Raw genomic sequence first — 23,450 nt, 5'->3', positions numbered from 1 at the left:
GAAAGGTCTGTGGAGGCTTGGGGACTACGTGTCCAAATTGATTTACCTTTCATTATGCTTCTAGCTACATTCCACAAACCTTTGGGCACCTCCAAGATTCTACTCAATTCCATTCAATGCCATTTTATTTATATAGCACCAGATCACAACAACAGAGATGCTTCAAGATGCTTAATATTGTAACATAAAGACCCTATAATAACACAAAGAAACCCCAACAATTAGACCACACCCTATAAGGAACCACTGGTGACTGTGGAAAGGAAAAACTCCCTTTTAACAGGAAGAAACCTCCAGCAGAGCCAGGCTCTGGGAAGGATAGTCATCTGCCGCAACCAGCAGGGGGCTATCTGACATACTTCAGTCACCATTACTGGATCTAGCTCTATCAAAAGCTGTTCAGCTTGTTGAAGTACTTCAGGACACATCTCAGAATTAAAAAGATGACTCGGTTTTTGATGAGTTATGGAGAGAGGTCTTAGGCAGCTCACAAACACAGTATTAGTATTGGAATAGTGGGGGCGGAAAGGCATCAGATGACCAGCACCAGACTAAAAGGCTCAGCTGTTGGTAAGCGTGACCAATAGGACAAAGATGGTTTAAGAAATTGCATCTTCAATCCAATCCTTGACTCTTTGACTGGTGACTTGCAGAAGCATTTCTTCAAGCCCAACTGCAATTTGAGAGGTGTTCAGACACTCCATCCTAACAGTGACAGCTTTTTATAAGAACTTCTGTTTTGTTTTCTTATTTGCAGAGATATATGACTTGGATGATCTCAAACATGAGCTGCACACAAGTCAAAAGGATTTTGCAAAAACTGACCAGGATACTGGAAATACTTTGTTTCTTGAACCTTTCAAAAAGGCGTAAGTTAATCATACAAGTAATTTGATGAGATTATGTGGTCTGTAGACTTTTAAATTATGCATATCTACTGAGCACTTGTATTTATGCACAACACAACAGAGGAACTATTAGCACTCTTGCAGCCCTACACCTTTTTGAATGTACTGCGACAATACATACAAAATGTATGTACAGTGCCCCAGGAAGGCACTACTCCATATTGAACTCGGATTTAGCCAAGTGTCCTCAGACAGTCTGTTGGAAGGAGAAAACATCCTATCTGGAAAGATTGTTTTCACAGTATGACAAAAACTAATTACAAGCAATAAATTAATTTCACGCTACTGCTTTAAAATTAATTGCATCCTTACAGAAGTAACTGGAAGTGATGGTTCAAACGGGCCTGATAAGGGTGGACACACAAAATAGTCTATTGAATTTTGTGGCTTATCAGTGTCATTGCTTTGCGTAGGAAGGCATTTCATAGCAATTAAAGAAAATTATCTAAAATTCTCTTTGTTGTTATTTTAATTGCTGGTTGGGTATTTTTGTCATGCATTTCCAGCAGCACGTATTGCATTAGGTCGGCTGTGCATGCTGTTTTGTACAGCAGGCCCTTCTTATGTTTGTTATGGGGGGTTTTTGTTTTGTTTTTATATATAAAAATGTGTGAAAATAAAATCTTTGTAGTGAACTAGTAAGGCAGGATGAGGTCTTTTTCATTTTGATGAAACTGCCACGTCAATCTCTCCCACCCTGCTTCTCAGTTTAAACATACTTGAGACATATCACAGTCATTGAGTGGTCAGCACCTATAATTAAACTGTCAAATGATTTTGCTTATCAGCTATCTTTCACACCCTTGACCTCGGGGCTTAGTCATCACTGTGAGCAATTCCAGAGTCATGAGTTCATGACAGCAAAAGAGTTGCTATATTAGCAAGTTTTAAACATCTAAACTGCTTGAAAAGAAAAGAATCAGGGTTATGGCTTTAAAAATACTTAGGAATCTGAAATAAAGACACTTTTTATTGCAGATTACTACAAGATCAGTCATCAACAAAAGGGTTTTACCTTAGTAGAGAACAGTTCCTTTTTCAAATATGGGTAGAAGAGCTGCTATCTCTGCTTGGATCGCATTCTTCAGATTTTTGGGTTAAGCTTTTTTTTTTTGTGGAGGGGGGTCATTATTTTCAGTTAGGCGACTTATGTTCAAGATCACCTAATTAGTCCCTTTGGGATTTTGAGCAAAAACCCTTCATGTTCACATGTTGTTCACATCTTCCCATAATTGTGACAGTATTATTTTAATCTGTACAGATATTGTTGCGTTTCTAACAAGATTTCACTGTTTGATCGGGGTGACATTTTTTCCAGGAATTAATTTCACCATTTATTCTTCTCTCTGCCATCATATTTTATACTCATCATCACAATGTGACAGATGGCCCTTTCCAGAGCCTGCGATTGCATATTTCAAGCCTCAGGTGTCCTTTGTACGTCATCATATTGATAAATTGCATCAGAGACTGGTGACTTGTTTATAACTTCAGTGCGTATTTACATTATCTATAAATTAATCCAAAGTGTTACGAGAACTCTGGGGAATTTCAGTTGAGGTTTCAATACATTTTTCATTGAATATTATTTATTTACAGAGGTTTTTGAATAACAAAGCAAAGTCTGTTATCTATACTATCTGACAATTTAAAACTAATTATTGATAATTGTTAAATTACACTAATTGGGCCATTGCATAAATTTCCTGTAACCGGAAACTTTATGTCTAAAGAAGTCATTTACTGTTTACAAAATAGAGTTTGTTACCATGATTACAGTTAGAACATTTTAACAATAGGGTAGAACAATGTTGCCATAATAACACCGTGCACCAACTGGATCTGCCAAAGACTGAAAGTAATTATTAGCCAAGGAGTTGGAACATTGAACTCATTGTATTACGCAAGCTATCTGTGCCCCACCCTGTAAAACATTCACCAGGGTGCACACAAAGCCCGAGCACAATAAGCAACCAGACTGCGACCTTTCTGTACAACCAGAAAAAAGAATAAGGAACGTTTTTTTAAAACAAACTAAAATTTAAATAAACAGTGAAGACTATAAGCACAAACAGTAGTGCTTACAGTTGTACAGCTACATAAATGCTTATTGCATGTGTGCTATGGTATTTTATAATCTTCATCTTGCACTTATAGTTCCTTTAAATGTAGAAAAAGAAAAAAAAACAACTGCTACTGTTGCAAAAATTAAACAACACTCTTTAATGTTAATGTCAAATTACAACTAAAACCACATAATATACATATAAGGTATACAGTTTTTGACTGGGTTTTTCCTGTGCAGCCAGTTATATTTAGTTTCGGGCAGTGTCAGTAACACCTTACCCCTCCGGTTCACACCCTTGTGCAGATTTAAACAGGACTACTGTTGGGAATGTTGCAATAACCTGACTGACAAGCGAGCTCAAACTGCACCCGTCTGACAGTCAGGGAGTTGAAGTAAATCATGGTTACACACAATTTCTGTGGCACTGGGAAATTGTGCAGAAGTAAATCAACACTGTTTAAAATAGACCATTATAAATGTGTAGTTTTACATTAAATATTGTGAAATATTAGAAAAGATTATTTTGTTTCATTATTTGTTTTACTTCAAATATATCGACAAAGCCTGAAATTCAATAAGGATAAAAAAAAACAGCAACATGACTGAAATAGAAATGCATTCTTTTTTTATACCAGACAACGATTAATAAACAAAGTTGTTTTTTTTAAATACCGAAGTTCCTACTAACAAACATGTTAATACTCAGTAGCCGCATTTCAACCCAAAATAACAAGAAGTTCTAGTCCCAAGAGCTTTTTTGTCTGTACTCCCACCAATGTATTCAGACCCACAAAGCTTAAGCAGACGTCGTGCAATTAAATATGAAAAAGCAACACCAGTTTTGTTGTTCTCCATCTCCCTTCACTGCTCTCTGATGTAAGTTTAAGTTAATGATTACCAACAATTTATGTGGTAAACCTTGAAGGCAGTGTGATTTTTATGAGAAGTTGCTTTCCAACCAGAAACAGTGCAATCCCTGGACCAAAGGCTCCTGAAGTGTCACAAAGTGCTACCCTCCAAAAATATAAAGATATGAAATCACTTTTCCAAGAACTTCATTTAGACCTTGGTTCCTGAGGTACAAACCTCCAAAAGACTGCAGTCCCTGTGGTGGAAACGCGGCTATTGACATACAACATAAAGTATGCACAACCAACAGCATCTACATCATTTTCAGTGCAAATGACTTTTACATAAAAAAAACTAAAATAACAACAACAAAGACATAAAGCAACTAAGAGCAATAGCATATACACACCAGCACCACCTGCCTGTTCTTTTTTTATATTCTTACCCCAGTAACAAGCCAAGCATTCAAGCCCAATCTGCATCTTTTACAGCTTTAAAGTAAACAATATTATCTGGAGTGTCACTTTTCATGTCTTTCTGCAGACCTCTGCAAGAGTTTTGAACTTTGGTCCGAGTGTGTTCAGAAAGTCAAGGTTATCATTGTCATTATTATCACTGCAGCATCCGACAGAGCCAGCTACAGAGCCACGTCCCTCGAACCCGTAGGAGTGGATGATATCATCTGCGTATCGCCCATCCTCCACTGTTCCCATTTGGATCAATTTCTGGAAGACACAGGCAGTTTGTTATTACTCCTTGGACTAAGCCTGGATGATAGGAGCAAGCATACAACACTTTCAAAGCTGCTCGGGATATGACTGACGGACGGATATTACACATCGAGCAAACAGATCTCCAACAGGTTAGAGAAATAATATCTTTCACCAAAGGTGAGAAATATTGAGGTTTACACAGGATGCTATCACAGCTTAGAGAAGAAGATAATATTACAAATAGGAGTTAACTTATCTGTAACAGGTAACACATTATTAAACCGCAGAAAAAGAAACTTCTGCTGCTCTCTTTTTGACTTTTTATGCAAACTTCTGCCACTAAAACAAATAAATAATATGTTTGTAATCATAAAATAACAATACCTGATGTAGATAGCGGCCATTTGTTTCCCAATTATACAGAAGAGCTGGGTCCATATTGTGTTGTCTGTAGTCAAAGTCTACACCACTACCAACAAGCTGACCATAGGATTGACGATCTATGGTCATGTCATACTGGCCGGTATAGTAATCCTGCATATTAGCTGCAGAAATATCAGTCCTTCCATGCATCCCATTCTCGTGAACACCAAGGGTTCCAATAGTGCTTCCACTCTTGTTCCCGATCCATGAAGGATTCATCATTACACCCTTGACAGAACCCTTTACTGCTTGGTCAATCTCAAATGGGGGACCATTGATGAGACTTGCATCCTGTCAATCAAAGCAAACGTGGCAATTAAATAAATGAAGCAGAAGGGGAAAAGAAAAGAAGCAAATATGGTTTCCTTGTGAGTAACGGTAAGCCAAGGCAATGCTTCCGCATTACTGTCCTTACCACTTCGTCCCCTGGGGCCTCCGTGTTGGATTTGAGTAGGATTCCTCCAGTGTCTGTTGAGTCGTCAAGTTGCAACTTCTCTCTCTTTGTTAGACAGAAAAATGCAAGGAGCAGGACTGCAACAATAAAGCAAGCGTGTTCAAAATGATAGCTCACAGAGTACTTTTATGTGCGGTAAGCGTCACAAGAATGAGCATAGCAGCATTATACACTACACTATTGTATGCAAAATTGCTTTTTGCATATTGGAAACTGAACAAACTACGAAAGAACCTCCAGCTAACCCTTACTACTTATAATTACAGTGGAAGACTCACAGAGCAGTAGGAGGAGGGCCACAGGCAACAGCATAGTCAGTATTCCCAGCGGTCCGAGCGACACGGACCTGTCCTTGCCAGGGCAGACGCCATTCTTGCACTTGCAGACTCTCAGATTCACTGTCTGTGTTTTGCCACTACCCTGAAGATCTGTAACAGTCAGGTCAACGGTGTGCATCCCCAAATAAAGCGGTTTGAGCTGCTCCAATGTAGCTGCAGTGTCTAAGAAGGAAACACGTGATAATTATAAAGAGACTCAAGCTTAACCAAGAAAAGCACCAAAAAAAGACTGAAGAATATTGTTTCAGGCTACATCATGTGACTTTAACATATACTTAATACTAAGATTTGTAATGAAATATTTATACTTCATAAAACAGAGTATTACTGTGTGAATGTATGTGATTTATGATTTTACTGTCCATGCAGTAAAACCCATGTCCACATTTTTAGCCCCCAACATATACTAATCTACTCGTTTTAAAAAGTGCACAAACAAAACAAAAGATGCGTCGACAAGTTCACGCAGTTCCAAGTCTTTTTCTCAACTACATTTGTTCTTCATTACATATTTACTTCTGAAAACAGAGTATTCACAGAGTTGTGAAACAAAACAGCTCCACAACACCCTCACATATTTGTTTCTTTTCTCACCACTGGAATGATACCATGTCACTTTTTGGATCATGCTGTACATAGGGTACTACAAACATTTGTAAAAAAAAATCTTTTCGTTCACATTTGATTAAAAAGATACACTTTGCGCTTCATCGTGTACAAAGACAGCCACTTACCATTAAGACTTTTCACAGACCATGTGCCATCATTGTTATTTGGTAAACTGAAGGTGAATGGGGAAGAAAAGGGACTCTGATCTTTGTCTTCGGCCACCACCACCACAGAGCCGAGCACTCCATCCTCCTGACAAAACGTGAGCTCACTAGGAATCGTAGGAATGTTGTCGTTTTCATCCTCCACCCAAATGACAACTGTTCCTGTTGCTGACTTGGAGCCTGAAACACAACAGCATTACTGGTTCTCACGTAGTCATGTGGACATGTTGGCACACAGGAACAATGGAATACACCATTTTCATTACAATAACGCGGTGTCACCTAAGTGCAAGTTTTAAGTTCTGCCAAGCACTGGGATATGTGCCCAATTTCCACAAAACACTCAAAGGAACATGAGTCATTGTAAATGACTAGCCACTTGATTTTTTTTCCAACAGGTTTTATCTTGTCAACAGGTGTTCTCATGAAAAATAAAGCCGCTCAGACAAACAGCTCAAGGTGGAGCTTGTACTTTTAACAACTTTCGGATTGTTTGACACACCGCAAGAAGAAATGAAGGAACGGCAATAAGGTTTATTTAGTCACACAAGGCACTACCTCAAATGATCTGGCAAATATCCATCAGGTAATATAGAATTGAGTACAGAAAGGACCACTTGTGTATTGTTGAAGGTTGTGTTTTCTTCATCAGTACTGAAGTGCCTACAAAAAACTTACTAGCATCAACAGCCCTCACTGTGATGTTGTAAAACCCATCGTGAACAAGCGGTGACTCTCTGTCAATTGTGTTTGCCACCCTCAGCTCTCCCGTGTCTCTGTCAACATTGATCCAGGAGCCCGGGTCTGTGATCTTGAAATACCTAAGAGACAAAAAAGTACTTGTGCATTACTCGCATGTTCACTCTTGTAGTCCAAGTCACGAGAACAAGTGTTATTGGGGCAAATTGAAGTCCTTACTTGATGCCTTTGCTGCTCTTGGTCTCAGGGTCTGTAGCTGTATAAGTTCCTATCACTGTGCCATTTGGTGTGTTCTCTTTGACATTGAAGCGGATCGAAGGAGCAGAGAATTCTGGGCCTTCATCGACATCGGTGACACTGACCTTCACAGGGATGGAGTTCCAACTGGCGCTGCTGCCACTCAGCGGTGCTTGATTTTGTGCCGTGATCTGAAGCTGTACACTGTTCGTCTTCTCATAATCTAATGGCTGAAAAAAAAAGAAAGACATTTAAAAGTTTATGACTATAAATCAGTTTTATAAAGGCGGACTTTCCGTTAGATGTGATCCATGTAAAATGCTACTACCAACATTACTAAATGATAATAACGAATTTAATAAGAAGTCAGTCTCACCTTTGAGACGTACAGAAGCCCTTCATTTGTTTGGGGGTCAGTAACAATCCTGAAATTTCCATTTTCATTTCCTTGAGTAATGACAAACTTTGATATCCAGTTTGGTGTGTTTATCAAATCTTTATCTTGAACTGGAATCCGAAGTAGAAGTTTTTCACTTTCATTCTCTTGCACAGCGACATCATACTAAAAGAAAAAACACGTTTTTGGGGGGGAGGGGAGATTACTAAACAACCAATGTTCATGGAAAATAAGTATGACAAATGTAAGTATTAGTTATTCAGCCAGATTACATACTGACAGTTTTTTCAAACACTTACAGATGTTTTCATGAAGGTTGGCGGGTTGTCATTGATGTCACTCAGACCAATTGTTGCTGTTGATGTGGCAACCAGACCACTTGGTGCACCATTCATATCCTGGATTTGTACAACCACCAAATGGTTGTCTTTTAACTTAAAAAGAAATGTTGCAAAATATCATAAGGAAAATATGTTGGAAAGCACTTGTATCATCTTCTTCAAAGCTATTTTCATTTAAATAAATTTCACAGGTATCACTGATGCAGAAGCAGTGCTCACCTCTCTGTCTAGGGTGTTGGTTTTTGTTGTGATGACACCTGTTTCCGCATGAATGGCAAACATGGCTGTTCCAGTTAGGAGTGTATACCTAATCTTCACATGGTCGGTGCCAATTTGGTCTTTGTCGGTTGTATTCACCTTTCCCACCACAGTCCCTGTATTGGAAACCACGATCATTTAGAGCAACTGCACTGAGGCCAAACACCACAGATTTATCTGTTACTCTATTTTGCTTTTCTCACCTACACTACAGTGCTCAGGAACCGTAAACTGTAGAAGACCTACAAACTCCGGTGGATTGTCATTTACATCATCTACAACCACTTTCAATGGCAGATTCTCATCTGTCTCCTTGTTTGTGACCGTGTCCCAAGAACGCACCACAAACTATAAACAAAAAAGACAAACGTGTAAGCAAAGTTAAAGGCAAAAACATTATAAGACATATATAAATTGTGTCACTTCCAGGTTTGAGTGAACAATATAAAAAAAATGCGTAATAGAGAATCAAAACTCAAAACTAACAAGTTGACAATCTGTCATTATTTTATTTAATGATAAATCGTTCTTTTTGAATGACTGCTGAACAACAATGCAACTGACTAAAAACCTTAAATCATTTTCATGTTCACACTCACACTATATACTGGGAACGCCTCACGGTCCACTGCTTTGAGCAAGAACAGATCCCCTGTGTCTCTGTTCAGGTTGAACACTCCAGTTGGATACTTATCGAATCCTTCTCCTTCGACAGTGTAGAACAATTTATATTTGGCTGAGGTATCTGACACCAGCTACAGGAGAAACCAAATAAAACACACATATTAAAGAAAACAAAAACAACAAAAATTCTGTTATTCAATTTTCATAAAGCAGCCTACTGTGAGCTCTTTCAGCTCGTAGCGTTTTTAAATAGATCAAAACTGTAGACAGTTTCCAATCTGACATGCTGGTAATGTAACTTAAAAAAGAACATCAAAGGAAATAATCACTGAATTTAATTAACAGGCGTGACTCCTGAAATAATCAGATAATTTGAGGGGGGAAGTGAGAAAAGAGAACAATGTGTACTGAAAATAAACATTTGAATAGCACAGTGCTTATAAATGATATGAATTATACATTTAATTTACCCTTTCAATTAGTTTTGGATAGGGTCCTACGTAATTCTCCACTACGGTGAGGTTCGGAGGTGCCCAGCGTCTTTTAGACCGAATCAGGAATCCTTGGCCTCGTTGCTGTGACATTCCAACAAGTCAGGATATGTTAGAAAAAAACGCATCGTGCTTTCTGAGCTGTATAAACGGCTCACAATATGCAGTTGTCTTACATGTTTTGTCGGCATTGTACTGCGGACAAGGTGAACTTTCATCTTACTTTCCGGTCTACTATTGTCCTGAGCGCACACAAAAAATGTCCGTCCTCTTTCTGCCACTGAGACAGACGTTAAAGCTACCACTGCTCCATTACTGTTTATTGTAAAACTCGGGTCCTTCACAGTTAACAGCGTTGATTTGGCATCACAGCCGACGGTTTCAACTGAAAACCGAGAAAGGGAAAGTTAAAAAGAGCCATAAAACACAAAACAGTCGGCCTACAACACTTTTTCACACAGACGGAATGAAAAAAAAGTAAGCAGAGCAGCACCTTTTGCTACTTGGTATTCAGGTGGAATTGTTTCAGGTACAATTACGTAGAGAGACCTCGGGAGAGAGCACGACTCCACACAGGACAGGATCTGAAGGTGAAAGTGAGTTTCAAACGGGCTTGTCGCGTTTAAATGTTGCTATAGCAAACAGCATTGACAGAAGTAACAGACAGCAAAGCGTATTGGTGGTGTAGGAGTGCTTTAAAACCAAACTAGAAGCACTTACCAGCATTAGGCAGATGGTGGAAATTAAAACTCTCCCCATCTTTGGAAGAAAAAAACAGTAAAAGGCTGACTTTGTCCTGGGTCCAAGTGGGGAGAGTCCGGTTAGTGTTTCAGAGAGTAATAGAAAACAAATGCGTCTAGTCTACTCGAGAGTTTCGTCTCTTGTCTGTTGCTTCACTTCTCTGTTAATGCGAAAAGGCAGGCGTTTCTCAGACGGCTCTATCTGTCGCTGTTGGGTGAGTCAGCGGACACACCTTTGCTGACACACCCAAGTGAAATTTCAAACAAGCGAAGTACCTTTGGGCTGTGCTCGCTGGTGTCTGCTGAGAAAGCCAACTCCCTCAAAGCTGCTGATATTCGCGTTTTTCCCGCCAGCAGGGGGAAACATTACTCTTTTACTGGAAGACATTAAACCGCTCTTTTATTTCCAATTAAAGAGTTTTAGCAGGAGCATAAGAGCTAAAATACATGTAATTAAAGCTTTAAGCACTATTTGTATAAATCCATGCATATAACGCAAAAACAATAGTCGTATAACACTAGCGCATGCTGCAGGTACACTTATTTGAAGAAATACTGGTCTGTCTGCCTTTTGTCAAGACTTGTCCCAGGTCTACACAGAAAATTGACCCCTACGTCCTCCTCTCTCCTTTAGCTCTCCGCTGTAGGAGGAGCACATTTGAGCTCCTCTCTGCACACCACAGGAATTTGAGCCGAATGAAACCCTGGTGTGGGAGAGGCTGTGGTTCCCACAGCAAAACGCTCACAATCTTTATAAACTGCTGATAAAAGTGAAGAGACAAAAACGATGGACCTACGTTTTTTTAAAGTATGTCCATCTGGATATACTTTAATAGTTAGATTGTTATTAAAGGAGCTTTTTGAAAGCAGGGTATATGGGTCTGTAACAGGAAAGGTGAGAAAAATGTCAGGAAGGCAGTGGGAGTCATGGGCGTGGACATAATGAAGACTTTAAGGCTTTAACGCTTTACCAGCAAATACAAAACAGACACAGTAAAACCCCATGTGATGTTATTCCCGAGATAAAAAAGTAAAAGCTAACTGCTGTCGTACTTAGGCTTCTGTGTGTTCCCAGAATTAAAAGTCTAAACAAGCCTATGTGTAACAAACGTATCATATTTCCAGTTATTCAGCTGGTTTAATCATTACTGATGAAACATCCCCCACAGTATCCTGATAAGATTACTCATAACTGATGTTTTTAGATTGTACTTTTGCTTTTGCAGAGTTGTGCAGTGACGAGAAAGCATAAATGTAACCTTTCTCTGGAAGACATTTTCTTTTTTTTAGCTTCAAATGAAATTCCTAAGATGTCTTGGTGTCATTGCCATATGACCTCATGCATTTTACTCCCAAAGTGCAGTTTTCTGTTAGTTTGAACTCATCTGTTATGAAATGGTGTGTTTTGCCAAGACTCCACGTAAATGCTGGGGAGCTAAGACAGGATGTTGTGAGATGCAGTGTTTTAAAGGAAGTGAAAATCTTACAGAGGGAGTATAAAGGTATCTGAGCTGCCACTTCACTGGGTGTGGACAACACATGTTCAAGTCCCACACATGCAAGGTTTCCTGCCACTGCTTTGAAAGCACACACCAGTATGCATTAAGCAGGTTTTGTGTTCTAAGTGCTTATTAATGTTGCATTAATGCTGATAATTAGATGCCAGTTATGAGGATTCTTCAATGAAATTGAATATTTTTATTTCATTTGTTAACATTTAATCCCAAAAAATACTCTTGCCATGCAACCCTGCTTTAATTAAAGATTAATCTTGTGTTTATTAATGTCAGATAGGCTTGCTATATATTCTAAATAGTTCTATAGTTCAGAATTTAATATAAAAACTTAATATCAGCAAATTATTGACTTGAGTCAAGTTTGATCCTGAACATACTGCGAGGACATGAAATATGAACAGTACACAAGGGTTAATTCAGCGGCTCGGTTTATGACTGTGACACACGTGCTTGACATTACAAAGTTTCTGGATCCACCCAAAGCAGCTACAACACCCAGCTTTCTCCACCCTTTGCATGAGTATCAAATACAGTACTCGCGTCATCACGTGTACGAGAGTAGTATTCTACTGAAACCATTTGAGGATTAATTCACTGATGCCAAAGTCATTATTACTAATACCTTTGTGATTTGTAGCGTGTACTCTGTAATCTAGACTGGTCATTCTGAAACGTGAAATGATTTCCTCAAAGATTTTCCTCTAGAGCAGTCATGCGTGTCTACATAGACATGTTGAATTAGTCTGTGTTCATAAGGACTAATGCATCAACCAGTTATTTGATCAGTGCATAAGCAAATATCCTTCTTTATGTATTCCTGAATGTGTACTGCACTCAAATCGGCCAAAGAAGTTTCAGTGTTGTTGTTTTTCTCAGAGTTTCAGTGTTGTCAGCTTACTTCTGCTGCATTTCAAAACTCAGTTTTAGTTTGGCACCGCATAATTTGAGAGCCTCGTTTTTTTCTGTCTCCTGCTTTTCATGATGTTATAAATAATCTGTCATAAATCATGTGACACCATCAAAACCACTCTCTGTTTTATTTAAATGCTAAGAAAACCATGAAATGAATGATTGATTGCTTATAAAAATTAAAACAAAACAGCAATTGCATAATTCCCCCATATTATGTGATATATTGCCTCCGTGGTGCTCCCTACCACCCAAAAGTCATTGGGAATTCTTGGTAACAGCCAATGGTTTTTCAGTCTGCTGCTACAGATCTATCAGCATTCAGAGTTGTGGCCAACCAGCACTTGTATCACCACCAAGATTTCACTTAGACTCCACCAAGAATTTCCGATCTATTCACAAACTAAGACATTTAAAAAAAAAAAAGTCAGTTATAATATTTCTCATTGCAAATAATACCAGCATAAGCTATGTTTGCTACTTGTGATACCATATATCACAACCTATTGTATAGCTTGTTGCAAAAAATATGCATATATGGCACAAAACATCAGGATCGACATAACAAGGTGGTCATGACTAGATATAAATGGTGATAATATAATATACACAGGTGGCTCAAGCCAAATTCTTGGAAGTTTTCTTTTTTTTCTGGCATTTCTTTCTCACCATTATGGTTGTGAATCTTACTTCATGGGATAGGTAGTCTAAATCGAAATCAAGCAAGGTTAGAGAGAGCAATGAAGGAACGCCATGGCCATAATCCATGATGCCAGAGAGAACCCTGAATAGCATAAAAATGTGTGAAAATGAAAAGAAGAAGACCACAGATTCATGCATATAGTGTAGTGAAGGAGGACATGCAGAGGGTGTCATGGTCCTGGGTCGTGTGACCCAGTGTTTTATGTATCTTTTGTATTCATTTATGCTTTAGCTTAGTTAATTTCTAGGGTGCTGTTTAGCCTTTTGTTTCTTAGTTGTTTATGTCATCTCCCTGTACTCAGTCTCCCTGGTTCGTGCGTCTACCTGTCATGCGTCATGTCTGCGTGGTTATGTTTAGTTCATGTCATGTCTAATCTCCATGTTTGCTGTTTTAGTTTGAAAGTCTGTATTCAATGTCAGTGTATTTAGTTTCACTTCTCCTGTCCTGTATTTAGGTTCATGTGTGTCAGCAGTGCTCCCATGTGTGGCCACTTCCCCTGATCATCCCTCATATGTATTTAGTCTCTGTGTTTCATGCAGTCTGTGTCGCGTCGTCTGTGTTCCCGCCCTCCATGGGCTCACAGCCAGTCTTTACAGTCATCGTCATGGTTTTCTGAGTCTTCATAGCTTATCTGCTTCCAGTTTAGTTTAAGTTCAGTTTAGTCACGGTATTTCTGCTTTGTTTGAAACCTGTCATCAGCCATAATAAAGGCTCGCTTTCAGTTTAAGTTTACTCCGGTCTACTCTCTTGTGTTCGCACCTGGGTCCACCACACACACCACCACATGGTCTGTCTCCTCAGATCGTGACAGAGGGCTTGTGTGTGAGAGGAGGATAACAGGGATAATGTGAGATGGAGGCAGATGATCCATAGTGGCGACCCTTAAGGGTACAGTCAAAAAAGAAGATTATTATTTCAACCTGAGATTCCTTGCCCTTGGCCCATTTTGTGTGAAGAACATATAAAATATTTTAAGTGGCTTCAAACTCTCACCGACCCACCCAGCCCTCACATGTTTGAGTCCACTGAACCGAAGGGTCATACAAGGCTAGAAGCACTTTCACCCTGTCCTCCTCCTAGATCACCTGCTATTAGCATTTCTGTGTAAATTTGGTCCGTGTGTCTGTGTGAGTGTGTGTGTTTATTGTTCTAAGGTGAATCTACCTTCACATCTCACCTACTATTGTTAAGTTGTTGCCATGGTTTAACTGTTGTAAATTTTAAGATGGTAAACAATACTGAGATATATAATCACAGCCCTAAATACACTCCATTTACTTTATATACAAACTAGTGTGGCTTCAGGGCAGTAACCAGCTAAAATAAACAAAACAGCAATGAACCAGTTAAACCTACTGTGCAATCCTACGACTGACTCCTTATCAAAGTGAAACTGGAAAAATGACAAAACAAACAAAGTCTACACAATCTCTTAGGGCAGCAGATCAGCACGTCCCTGTAAAAAATAAAAAGTAAATGAAAATTGCTGTATGGCAGTTGTAAACCTGAGTTAAGACTTGTATTGATAATAGCAATAACAAATTGAAATTTGGGTAACTGTCAATATTAGAGATATTTTTACCCAGAATCCATTTTGCAGAATATCGACTGCTGGATTTTTATTTGTGTTCTCGATCTTTATTGTCACAGTGTTAATGCCTTTGTGGATGTTTGGTTCTCCAAGCTCACCACTTTTACACTTTAAGAATTTAACGGGCAGTTTCTCAAAACATATTACCTGGAACCCTCCAAACCTCTTCGTTTTGCACAGTCTTTGTTTTTAATAAAATGCTGACTGGACTCGTATGATTCTCCACCAGAAGGACGACAGTTCCTGTTGTTGTCATGGAGCCTGCAATATAACAGTAATGTAGAAAATGTGTACATGTTGGCACACAGGAACAATTGCAATTACGAAGTGTCACCTACAGTGCCTCCTTCTTGATTCCATATTTTTTGCACACATGTCACAATTCCATGTTTCAGATCATCAATGTTGATTTAATGTTCGACAAAGATAATCTGAGTAAATACAATATCCTGTATTTTTTTTTGTTTTGTCTTGTATGTTGTTTTTCATTTATTAAGTGAAATATGTTATCCAAACCTGTCTGGCCCTGTGTGAAAAGGTAATTGCTCCTAAACAAAATAATTGGTTGGGGCAATTATCTTAGCACCAAGAACTGCATGCAGTCAAGCAACTAGAATAACTGGGATTGAGTCTTTCACATCACTGCGGAGAAATTTTGTCCCACTGTTCTTTGCAAAATTGTTTTTATTCAACCACATTCGAGGGTTTTCAGGCATGAATGGCCAATTTCAGTTGAGAAAGCTAAGACTTTGACTAGGTCACTCCAGTCAGAGATGGACTTGTTGATGCGTTTCAGATCATTGTCGTGCTACATAATACAAATGCACTTGAACTTTATGCAACAAAGTGACAAACGGACATTCTCCTTCAGGATTTTCTAGTACAAAGCAGAATTCATGGTTCCATCAATTACAAGAAGGCATCCGGGTCCTGAAGCAGCAAAGGAGCCCCAGACCATCACAGCATGGTCTCACCATATTTGACTGCTGGTATCATGGTTTTTCTGGTTTTTCTTAATTGTGTGTTTGATGCTAGATGTAAAAGAACTTAAACCTTCCAAAAGATACTTTTGTCTCGTCAGTCCATGGAATATTTTCCCCAATGTCTTTCCAGAAGATGTTTTTGGAAAATATGAGATGAGCCTTTGTGATCTTTTTGGTCAGCACTGAGTTTACCTTGGAACTTTCTCATGGATGCCATTTTTACTCAGTCTCTTTCTTATTGTTGACTCATGAACTCTGACCTTAACTGAGGCAAGTGAGGCCTTCGGTTCTTTAATGTTGTTCTGGGTTCTTTTGGGACCTCCTGGATGAGTAGTCGATGGACTCTTGGAGTAATTTTGGTCGGCCAGCAATTCCTGGGAAGATTCACCACTATTCCAGGATTTCTCCAATTGTGAATAACGGCTCTCACCGTGGTTCTCTGGAGTCCCAAAGCCATAGAAATGGCATTGTAAGACTTGCTGCTTCTTTAGGTGGTGAAACAATGTGTAGATTTTTGAGGTTTTTAGCATGCTTTACTTTGTCAGAGAGGGTTCCATTTAACTCTTTAAGACCTACCATAGAACCAAGTCCGTCAGAGCTTATATTATATTTTTACATGTTGTAGAGCCATTTTGGGGAGCATTTCAAGTTGATATACATCAATACAACCATTATAGCCCACATTTTAATAATATGTCTGCATTAAGTGCATAGTAATTACATAAATTGCAAAAATTTAAGAAGCTTATCCCTCAAAACTTTAAATACAAAAAAGTTGCACAAAATAGTTTCCCACCACAGGAAATTTATTTTAAGTGTCTTCATAGTTTTATTTTTGAAATACACCAATTTTTATATACTGCAGGAAAAACGAAAATGAATATTATAATGCAAATTTGCAAAAAAAAATAAACAGCATATGCATCAAAATAAACTGTTTCCAGCAGTGCAATATGAGTCCTCAGCATCCCAGAAACGACACAGAAAGTCATAAAGTCAAACATAACTTAAAAACACCAGTATAGGCTCATAAGGCCCTGATGAGTAAAAAGCTACATTTCAGCAAAATGATGTCACTTTTGGTTTCGGGCAGGTCATGGCGGACATGCGATAGTTTGCGCTGATGGACGTAGGAAGTGTTACGAACAGCTGATCGGCTCGGCAAAGCGTGTTTCTGGAATATTATGTTTTTGTTGCTGCCAGTGCTTTTTATGCAGTTTTTGCAAAGCTATATGTGGAAGGAAACTGTGACCTAGGACAAGCTGATGGCATAAGATGTAAGTACAACTCCTCCGGTTTCATATGCAAAAAAAATTATTGCGCTAGCTTACGTGGTTGCAGTGCTACCGGGATTTAAAAATAGTTAGCAAAACGGAGCGTGCCCGCTCCAACCGGCTTTAAAGGGTTAAGGGATTTGCTGCTCTTCGTCTCAGGATCCGTAGCTATATAAGTTCATATCACTGTGCCATTTGGTGTGTTCTCTTTGACAATGAAGCGGATCGAAGGAGCAGAGAATTCTGGGCCTTCATTGGTGACACTGACATTCACAGGGATGGATTGCCAACTGGCACTGCTGCCATTCAGCGGTGCTTGATTTTGTGCTGTGATCTGAAGCTGCACATTGTTGGTCTTCTCATAATCTAATGGCTGAAAAAAAGAAAGACATTTAAAAGTTCATGAATATAAATTAGTTTTATAAAGGCGGACTTTCCGTTAAATGTGATCCATGATCCATGTAAAATGCTACTACCAACATTACTACAACCATTCGCACTCACATTCACACCTAGTGGCAATTTGGATTATCCAATCAACCCATCCCCACAACTTGCATGTCTTTGGACGGTGGGAGGAAGCCGGAGTACCCGGAGAGAACCCACGCAAACATGGGGAGAACATGCAAACTCCACACAGAAAGACCCCGGCCTGATGGTGGAATTGAACTCAGGACCTTTTTGCTGTGCAGCAACAGTGCTAACCACCTTGCCACCGTGCTGCCCCGTACTAAAACATTTGACAGATTTTCGAGCGCCGTGTACCGCATAAAATCGTTTCGAGGTCAGTAAACACAACCAGAATTCATACATAAGTCCCACAGGATTATAAGGGGCACTGTCGATTTTCAGAAAAATCAAAGGATTGATTTTAAGTGTCCCGTATTTTCCAAAAAACACGGTAATAACGACAGACCAAAAATAGTGCTTTGTTGTGTCTCGGATGGACGAAAGCTAAACCAGTTCCACACCACTGAAGTTGCAGCATTTTTACAAACCAATTCTGGTTCATCCGTTTCATTCAACGATTTGCTTTCGCCGCCATGCTTTTTCCGACGTGTGGGTATGAAAACAAAGGCACTGCGCATGCGCGTTTTACCCATATTCTATCGCGATATTTCATTTTTCTATCGTTGCCCAAAATTATACCGGTATTACCGTGAAGGGTATGATATAGCCCAGCCCTAGCGCCAAATCACAACAACAGTCGCCTCAAGGCGCTTTATATTGTACCGTACAATAATATAAGATTGTTATAATGATAATAACAAATTTAATAAGAAGTCAGTCTCACCTTTGAGACGTACAGAAGCCCTTCATTTGTTTGGGGGTCAGTAACAATCCTGAAATTTCCATTTTCATTTCCTTGAGTAATGACAAACTTTGATATCCAGTTTGGTGTGTTTATCAAATCTTTATCTTGAACTGGAATCCGAAGTAGAAGTTTTTCACTTTCATTCTCTTGCACAGCGACATCATACTAAAACAGTGAGGATGTTATGTTATCAGACAACAAATGTTCTTGAAAATTAAGTACAAAAAAGTCCTTAAAACGATTATTGTTCAACAAATATGATTTCACTTATTCAGCCAGATTACATACTGACAGTTTTTTCAAACACTTACAGATGTTTTCATGAAGGTTGGCGGGTTGTCATTGATGTCACTCAGAACAATTGTTGCTGTTGATGTGGCAACCAGACCACTTGGTGCACCATTCATATCCTGGATTTGTACAACCACCAAATGGTTGTCTTTTAACTTAAAAAGAAATGTTGCAAAATATAATAAGGAGAACATGTCAATGCTATTGTCATTTAAATAAAGTTCACAGGTTTCACTGATGCAGAAGCAGTGCTCACCTCTCTGTCTAGGGTGTTGTTTGTTGTTGAAATGACACCTGTTTCCGCATGAATGGCAAACATGTCTGTTCCAGTTAGGAGTGTATACCTAATCTTCACATGGTCGGTGCCAATTTGGTCTTTGTCGGTTGTATTCACCTTTCCCACCACAGTCCCTGTATTGGAAACCACGATCATTTAGAGCAACTGCACTGAGGCCAAACACCACAGATTTATCTGTTACTCTATTTTGCTTTTCTCACCTACACTACAGTGCTCAGGAACCATAAACTGTAGAGGACCTACAAACTCCGGTGGATTGTCATTTACATCATCTACAACCACTTTCAATGGCAGATTCTCATCTGTCTCCTTGTTTATGACCGTGTCCCAAGAACGCACCACAAACTATAAACAAAAAAGACAAACGTGTAAGCAAAGTTAAAGGCAAAAACATTATAAGACATATATAAATTGTGTCACTTCCAGGTTTGAGTGAACAATATAAAAAAAATGCGTAATAGAGAATCAAAACTCAAAACTAACAAGTTGACAATCTGTCATTATTTTATTTAATGATAAATCGTTCTTTTTGAATGACTGCTGAACAATAATGCAACTGACTAAAAACCTTAAATCATTTTCATGTTCACACTCACACTATATACTGGGAACGCCTCACGGTCCACTGCTTTGAGCAAGAACAGATCCCCTGTGTCTCTGTTCAGGTTGAACACTCCAGTTGGATACTTATTGAATCCTTCTCCTTCGACAGTGTAGAACAATTTATATCTGGCTGAGGTATCTGACACCAGCTACAGGAGAAACCAAATAAAACACACATATTAAAGAAAACAAAAACAACAAAAATTCTGTTATTCAATTTTCATAAAGCAGCCTACTGTGAGCTCTTTCAGCTCGTAGCGTTATTAAATAGATCAAAACTGTAGACAGTTTCCAATCTGACATGCTGGTAATGTAACTTAAAAAAGAACATCAAAGGAAATAATCACTGAATTTAATTAACAGGCGTGACTCCTGAAATAATCAGATAATTTGAGGGGGGAAGTGAGAAAAGAGAACAATGTGTACTGAAAATAAACATTTGAATAGCACAGTGCTTATAAATGATATGAATTATACATTTAATTTACCCTTTCAATTAGTTTTGGATAGGGTCCTACGTAATTCTCCACTACGGTGAGGTTCGGAGGTGCCCAGCGTCTTTTAGATCGAATCAGGAATCCTTGGCCTCGTTGCTGTGACATTCCAACAAGTTAGGATATGTTAGAAAAAAACGCATCGTGCTTTCTGAGCTGTATAAACGGCTCACAATATGCAGTTGTCTTACATGTTTTGTCGGCATTGTACTGCGGACAAGGTGAACTTTCATCTTACTTTCCGGTCTACTATTGTCCTGAGCGCACACAAAAAATGTCCGTCCTCTTTCTGCCACTGAGACAGACGTTAAAGCTACCACTGCTCCATTACTGTTTATTGTAAAACTCGGGTCCTTCACAGTTAACAGCGTTGATTTGGCATCACAGCCGACGGTTTCAACTGAAAACCGAGAAAGGGAAAGTTAAAAAGAGCCATAAAACACAAAACAGTCGGCCTACAACACTTTTTCAAAAAAAAAAAAAAAAAAAGTAAGCAGAGCAGCACCTTTTGCTACTTGGTATTCAGGTGGAATTGTTTCAGGTACAATTACGTAGAGAGACCTCGGGAGAGAGCACGACTCCACACAGGACAGGATCTGAAGGTGAAAGTGAGTTTCAAACGGGCTTGTCGCATTTAAATGTTGTTAATGCTTCTGGGCATTAACATTTTTGCTATAGCAAACAGCACTGACAGAAGTAACAGACAGCAAGCATTAAGAGAAATGTATTGTAGGCGAGACTGAGGATGACTGCAGCCCTTTGTGTATATGCAATTACGGCTCACAGAATATTTGTGCTGGGATTGTTACATATTGACATTAAAAATAGCCTTGTGTATCAACTACAAATTGGCAATATTTATCAGTATATCACAATTATAATTCAGTTCATTTCCCTCTCACAGCGATAATGCTTTTATCACCGACTGTCTTGAAAAGCTGAAAAATGAGTAGTACAGGGAAAATGTAGTTATTTGTTATCCGTAGGATAGCTTTAACACTTTTTAATATGATTTTACAATCCTCCCTACCCCAGTCATGCATACTTAAAACTAGTTGTAGCAGTATAGTGGTTTAAAGTTAGCATAGTTGGAATGCCTTAAATTTTACCTAAGACGTGGCTCTTTAAAAGAATACAGGTTACACGACTTAACAAGTATCAGTACTAATCAAAGTAGACAAGTGATGAAATAAAATACTGGAAATCATCGATTTTACTGTAAACTCTGAATTCTTCTTCACACAGCTTTGCAATTTCACTTGCAAGGTCAGAGTGAGTTTTCGTACATGGAACTAATTACATGTTAGGTAATCCCTACTTACTTAGCTTTTGCGTTGAACCTTTGTTATAATACCCATGGTCATCCCTAACAGTGGAATAAAGAAAACTAGAAACACTTACCAACATTAGGCAGGTGCTGGAAATAAAACATTTTGCCATTTTTGAATAAAAAACAAGGAGCTTTGTCACTTGTCTGTGCCCCCGCTTCTAACAGGTGGTCATTTATCAGCTGCAGTATCTGTTGCAACAAGTGAAATTTCAAACAAGCACAGTACCTTTGGACTGTGCTCCTCATTGCCAACTGTGAAAAACAACTCCTCCCAAAAGTTCCAAATATTTTTACGATATATATATATATAGTTTTTTCCCTGAAACATTACTCTTTTACTGCAATACACAACTAAAAATGTAATTTTCCCTTGCTACAAAAACACGTGAGACATGTTGCATTTATCAAAGTGACCAGGTCTCCAAAAAAGTAAATGTGAGCCAAACACTGTATTTGTGTCTGTCAATGTGGGACATGTCAGAAATGACAGGGGGTGGACAGTTTGGTGTCCAAATTAAAAAATAAAAAGGATATATATAAATGTACCAGTGTACCAGATTTGTATTTAGCATGTAAAGGTCAAATAAACGATGGTCAACTCCTTTGCTAAGTAAGGGTAAAGTGAATTTGTTCTTGTGGTCTCATTTGATACTCTTTATATACCCCTCTATTTTTTTCTAGTTGCTTAACTGTCTGGGAACCATCATTGGACTTCAATATGCATCCATAGACTATCAGTGTACTTCTTTTCTTGGTCTCATCCTCCCCACATGCTGTTTAAACCAGTGTTCTGTGTTTCCCCTTTAATTTCCCAGTTTGGTGTCTTTGTTTCATATTTTCTGTAAGCTCCAGCAGTAAAGCTGTGTTTTTTTAGTTTAGTTCTGCTTCTGAGTCTTGCATTTGGATCCATATTATACAAAGCAGGACACTGTTGACAGTGCAGTTACATCAGATCACCCCATGCATTTTGCATATGAATGCATCAGTACAAAGCAATAGTAATGGTCTTATAACACTATGGCATGCTACAAGTATAGGCGCTTGAAGAAATACTGGTCTGTCTGCTTGTTTGTGGTGGCTTATCTCAGGTCTACACAGAGACTGACCCCTGCTTGCTCCTCCTCTCTTGACTGCAGCTCTACTGTGTAGGAGGAACAAACTTGAGCTCCACTCTGAACACCACAGGAATTTGATCTGAATGAAGCCTGGTGTGGGGGAGACTGTGTAACCACAGCGAAACACTCATTATCTCTATAAACTGTTGATAAAAGTAAAGCAGCAGAAACACTGGCCCTACGTCATTTAAAATACGTCCAGTTCAGAAATACTCTACTGGCTTGACCTTGTTTATGAAAGCATTTTGAAGGCAGGATATATGGGCCTGCAACAGGAAAGGTGAGAAAAATGTCAGGAAGACTTTTGGTGGGAGTCATGGGCGTGGACATAATGAAAGTGCTTACCGCTTTAACGCTTTACCAGCAAATGCAAAACAGACACAGCAAAATACCATGTGATTTTATTATATTAAAAAAAAGGTTAATTATCGCTGTGCTCAGGCTTCTGTGTGTTTACAGAATTTAGAGTCTAAGCGAGCCTGTGTGGAAGAAACCTATTGTACTTTTGGTTATTCAGCCGGTCTCCCTATTTCTGACTACTTTTTCCCTACAGTATCCTGGTAAGATTAGTCATAACAGATGTTTTTACATTCTAAAATAACCAACTTTTTGCTTTTGCTGAGTTGTGCAGTTTGGAGAAACCGAAAATGTGAACTTTCTCTGAAATATTTTCAGCCATTTTTCTCACTTCCGATTAAATTCACCCAGTGTCTT

General features: G+C 38.8%; 2 protein-coding genes across 3 annotated transcripts; both read right to left on the bottom strand.

Annotated features, from left to right (window-relative positions):
* Positions 1-3,102: 3,102 nt before the first annotated feature.
* LOC113010895 (desmocollin 2-like protein) lies at positions 3,103-10,582 on the bottom strand. Its single transcript, XM_026150163.2, has 16 exons — positions 10,294-10,582; positions 10,067-10,157; positions 9,750-9,958; positions 9,553-9,657; positions 9,058-9,213; positions 8,662-8,806; positions 8,420-8,574; positions 8,159-8,293; positions 7,839-8,024; positions 7,445-7,692; positions 7,205-7,347; positions 6,488-6,706; positions 5,694-5,915; positions 5,377-5,492; positions 4,923-5,252; positions 3,103-4,550 (listed from the first exon to the last, which is right to left on the bottom strand). Exons 1-16 carry the CDS (start codon positions 10,330-10,332, stop codon positions 4,353-4,355), a joined length of 2,697 nt encoding a protein of 898 aa, XP_026005948.2. The 5' UTR covers positions 10,333-10,582; the 3' UTR covers positions 3,103-4,352.
* A 6,219-nt stretch (positions 10,583-16,801) lies between these two features.
* LOC113010471 (desmocollin 2-like protein) lies at positions 16,802-21,848 on the bottom strand. 2 transcript variants are annotated; one of them, XM_026149529.2, is made up of 10 exons: positions 21,693-21,848; positions 20,797-20,887; positions 20,483-20,691; positions 20,286-20,390; positions 19,791-19,946; positions 19,395-19,539; positions 19,153-19,307; positions 18,917-19,051; positions 18,585-18,770; positions 16,802-17,663 (listed from the first exon to the last, which is right to left on the bottom strand). In XM_026149529.2, the coding sequence occupies exons 1-10, from the start codon at positions 21,729-21,731 to the stop codon at positions 17,469-17,471; spliced, it is 1,416 nt and encodes a 471-aa protein (XP_026005314.2). In that variant the 5' UTR covers positions 21,732-21,848; the 3' UTR covers positions 16,802-17,468. The 2 variants fall into 2 exon arrangements, with proteins under 2 accessions (XP_026005314.2, XP_026005315.2); XM_026149530.2 differs by lacking the exon at positions 18,585-18,770.
* Between the last annotated feature and the right edge of the window lie 1,602 nt (positions 21,849-23,450).

Source organism: Astatotilapia calliptera, chromosome 18 (assembly GCF_964374335.1).
Source record: "Astatotilapia calliptera chromosome 18, fAstCal68.1, whole genome shotgun sequence".
Taxonomy (NCBI): Eukaryota; Metazoa; Chordata; class Actinopteri; order Cichliformes; family Cichlidae; genus Astatotilapia; species Astatotilapia calliptera.
This window is presented reverse-complemented; position numbering and strand designations above follow the sequence as displayed.

Excerpts from the sequence above, each read along its gene's own strand:
- LOC113010471 (XM_026149529.2), bottom strand. The coding sequence starts at position 21,731 with ATGGCAAAATGTTTTATTTCCAGCACCTGCCTAATGTTG. Across the intron at positions 20,888-21,692 it reads CCAGCACCTGCCTAATGTTG|ATCCTGTCCTGTGTGGAGTC; the intron begins GTAAGTGTTTCT and ends TTTCACCTTCAG. Across the intron at positions 17,664-18,584 it reads GGCTTCTGTACGTCTCAAAG|CCATTAGATTATGAGAAGAC; the intron begins GTGAGACTGACT and ends TCTTTTTTTCAG.
- LOC113010895 (XM_026150163.2), bottom strand. The coding sequence starts at position 10,332 with ATGGGGAGAGTTTTAATTTCCACCATCTGCCTAATGCTG. Across the intron at positions 9,214-9,552 it reads ATCCAAAACTAATTGAAAGG|CTGGTGTCAGATACCTCAGC; the intron begins GTAAATTAAATG and ends TTTCTCCTGTAG. Across the intron at positions 5,253-5,376 it reads AGGCCCCAGGGGACGAAGTG|GATGCAAGTCTCATCAATGG; the intron begins GTAAGGACAGTA and ends TTTGATTGACAG.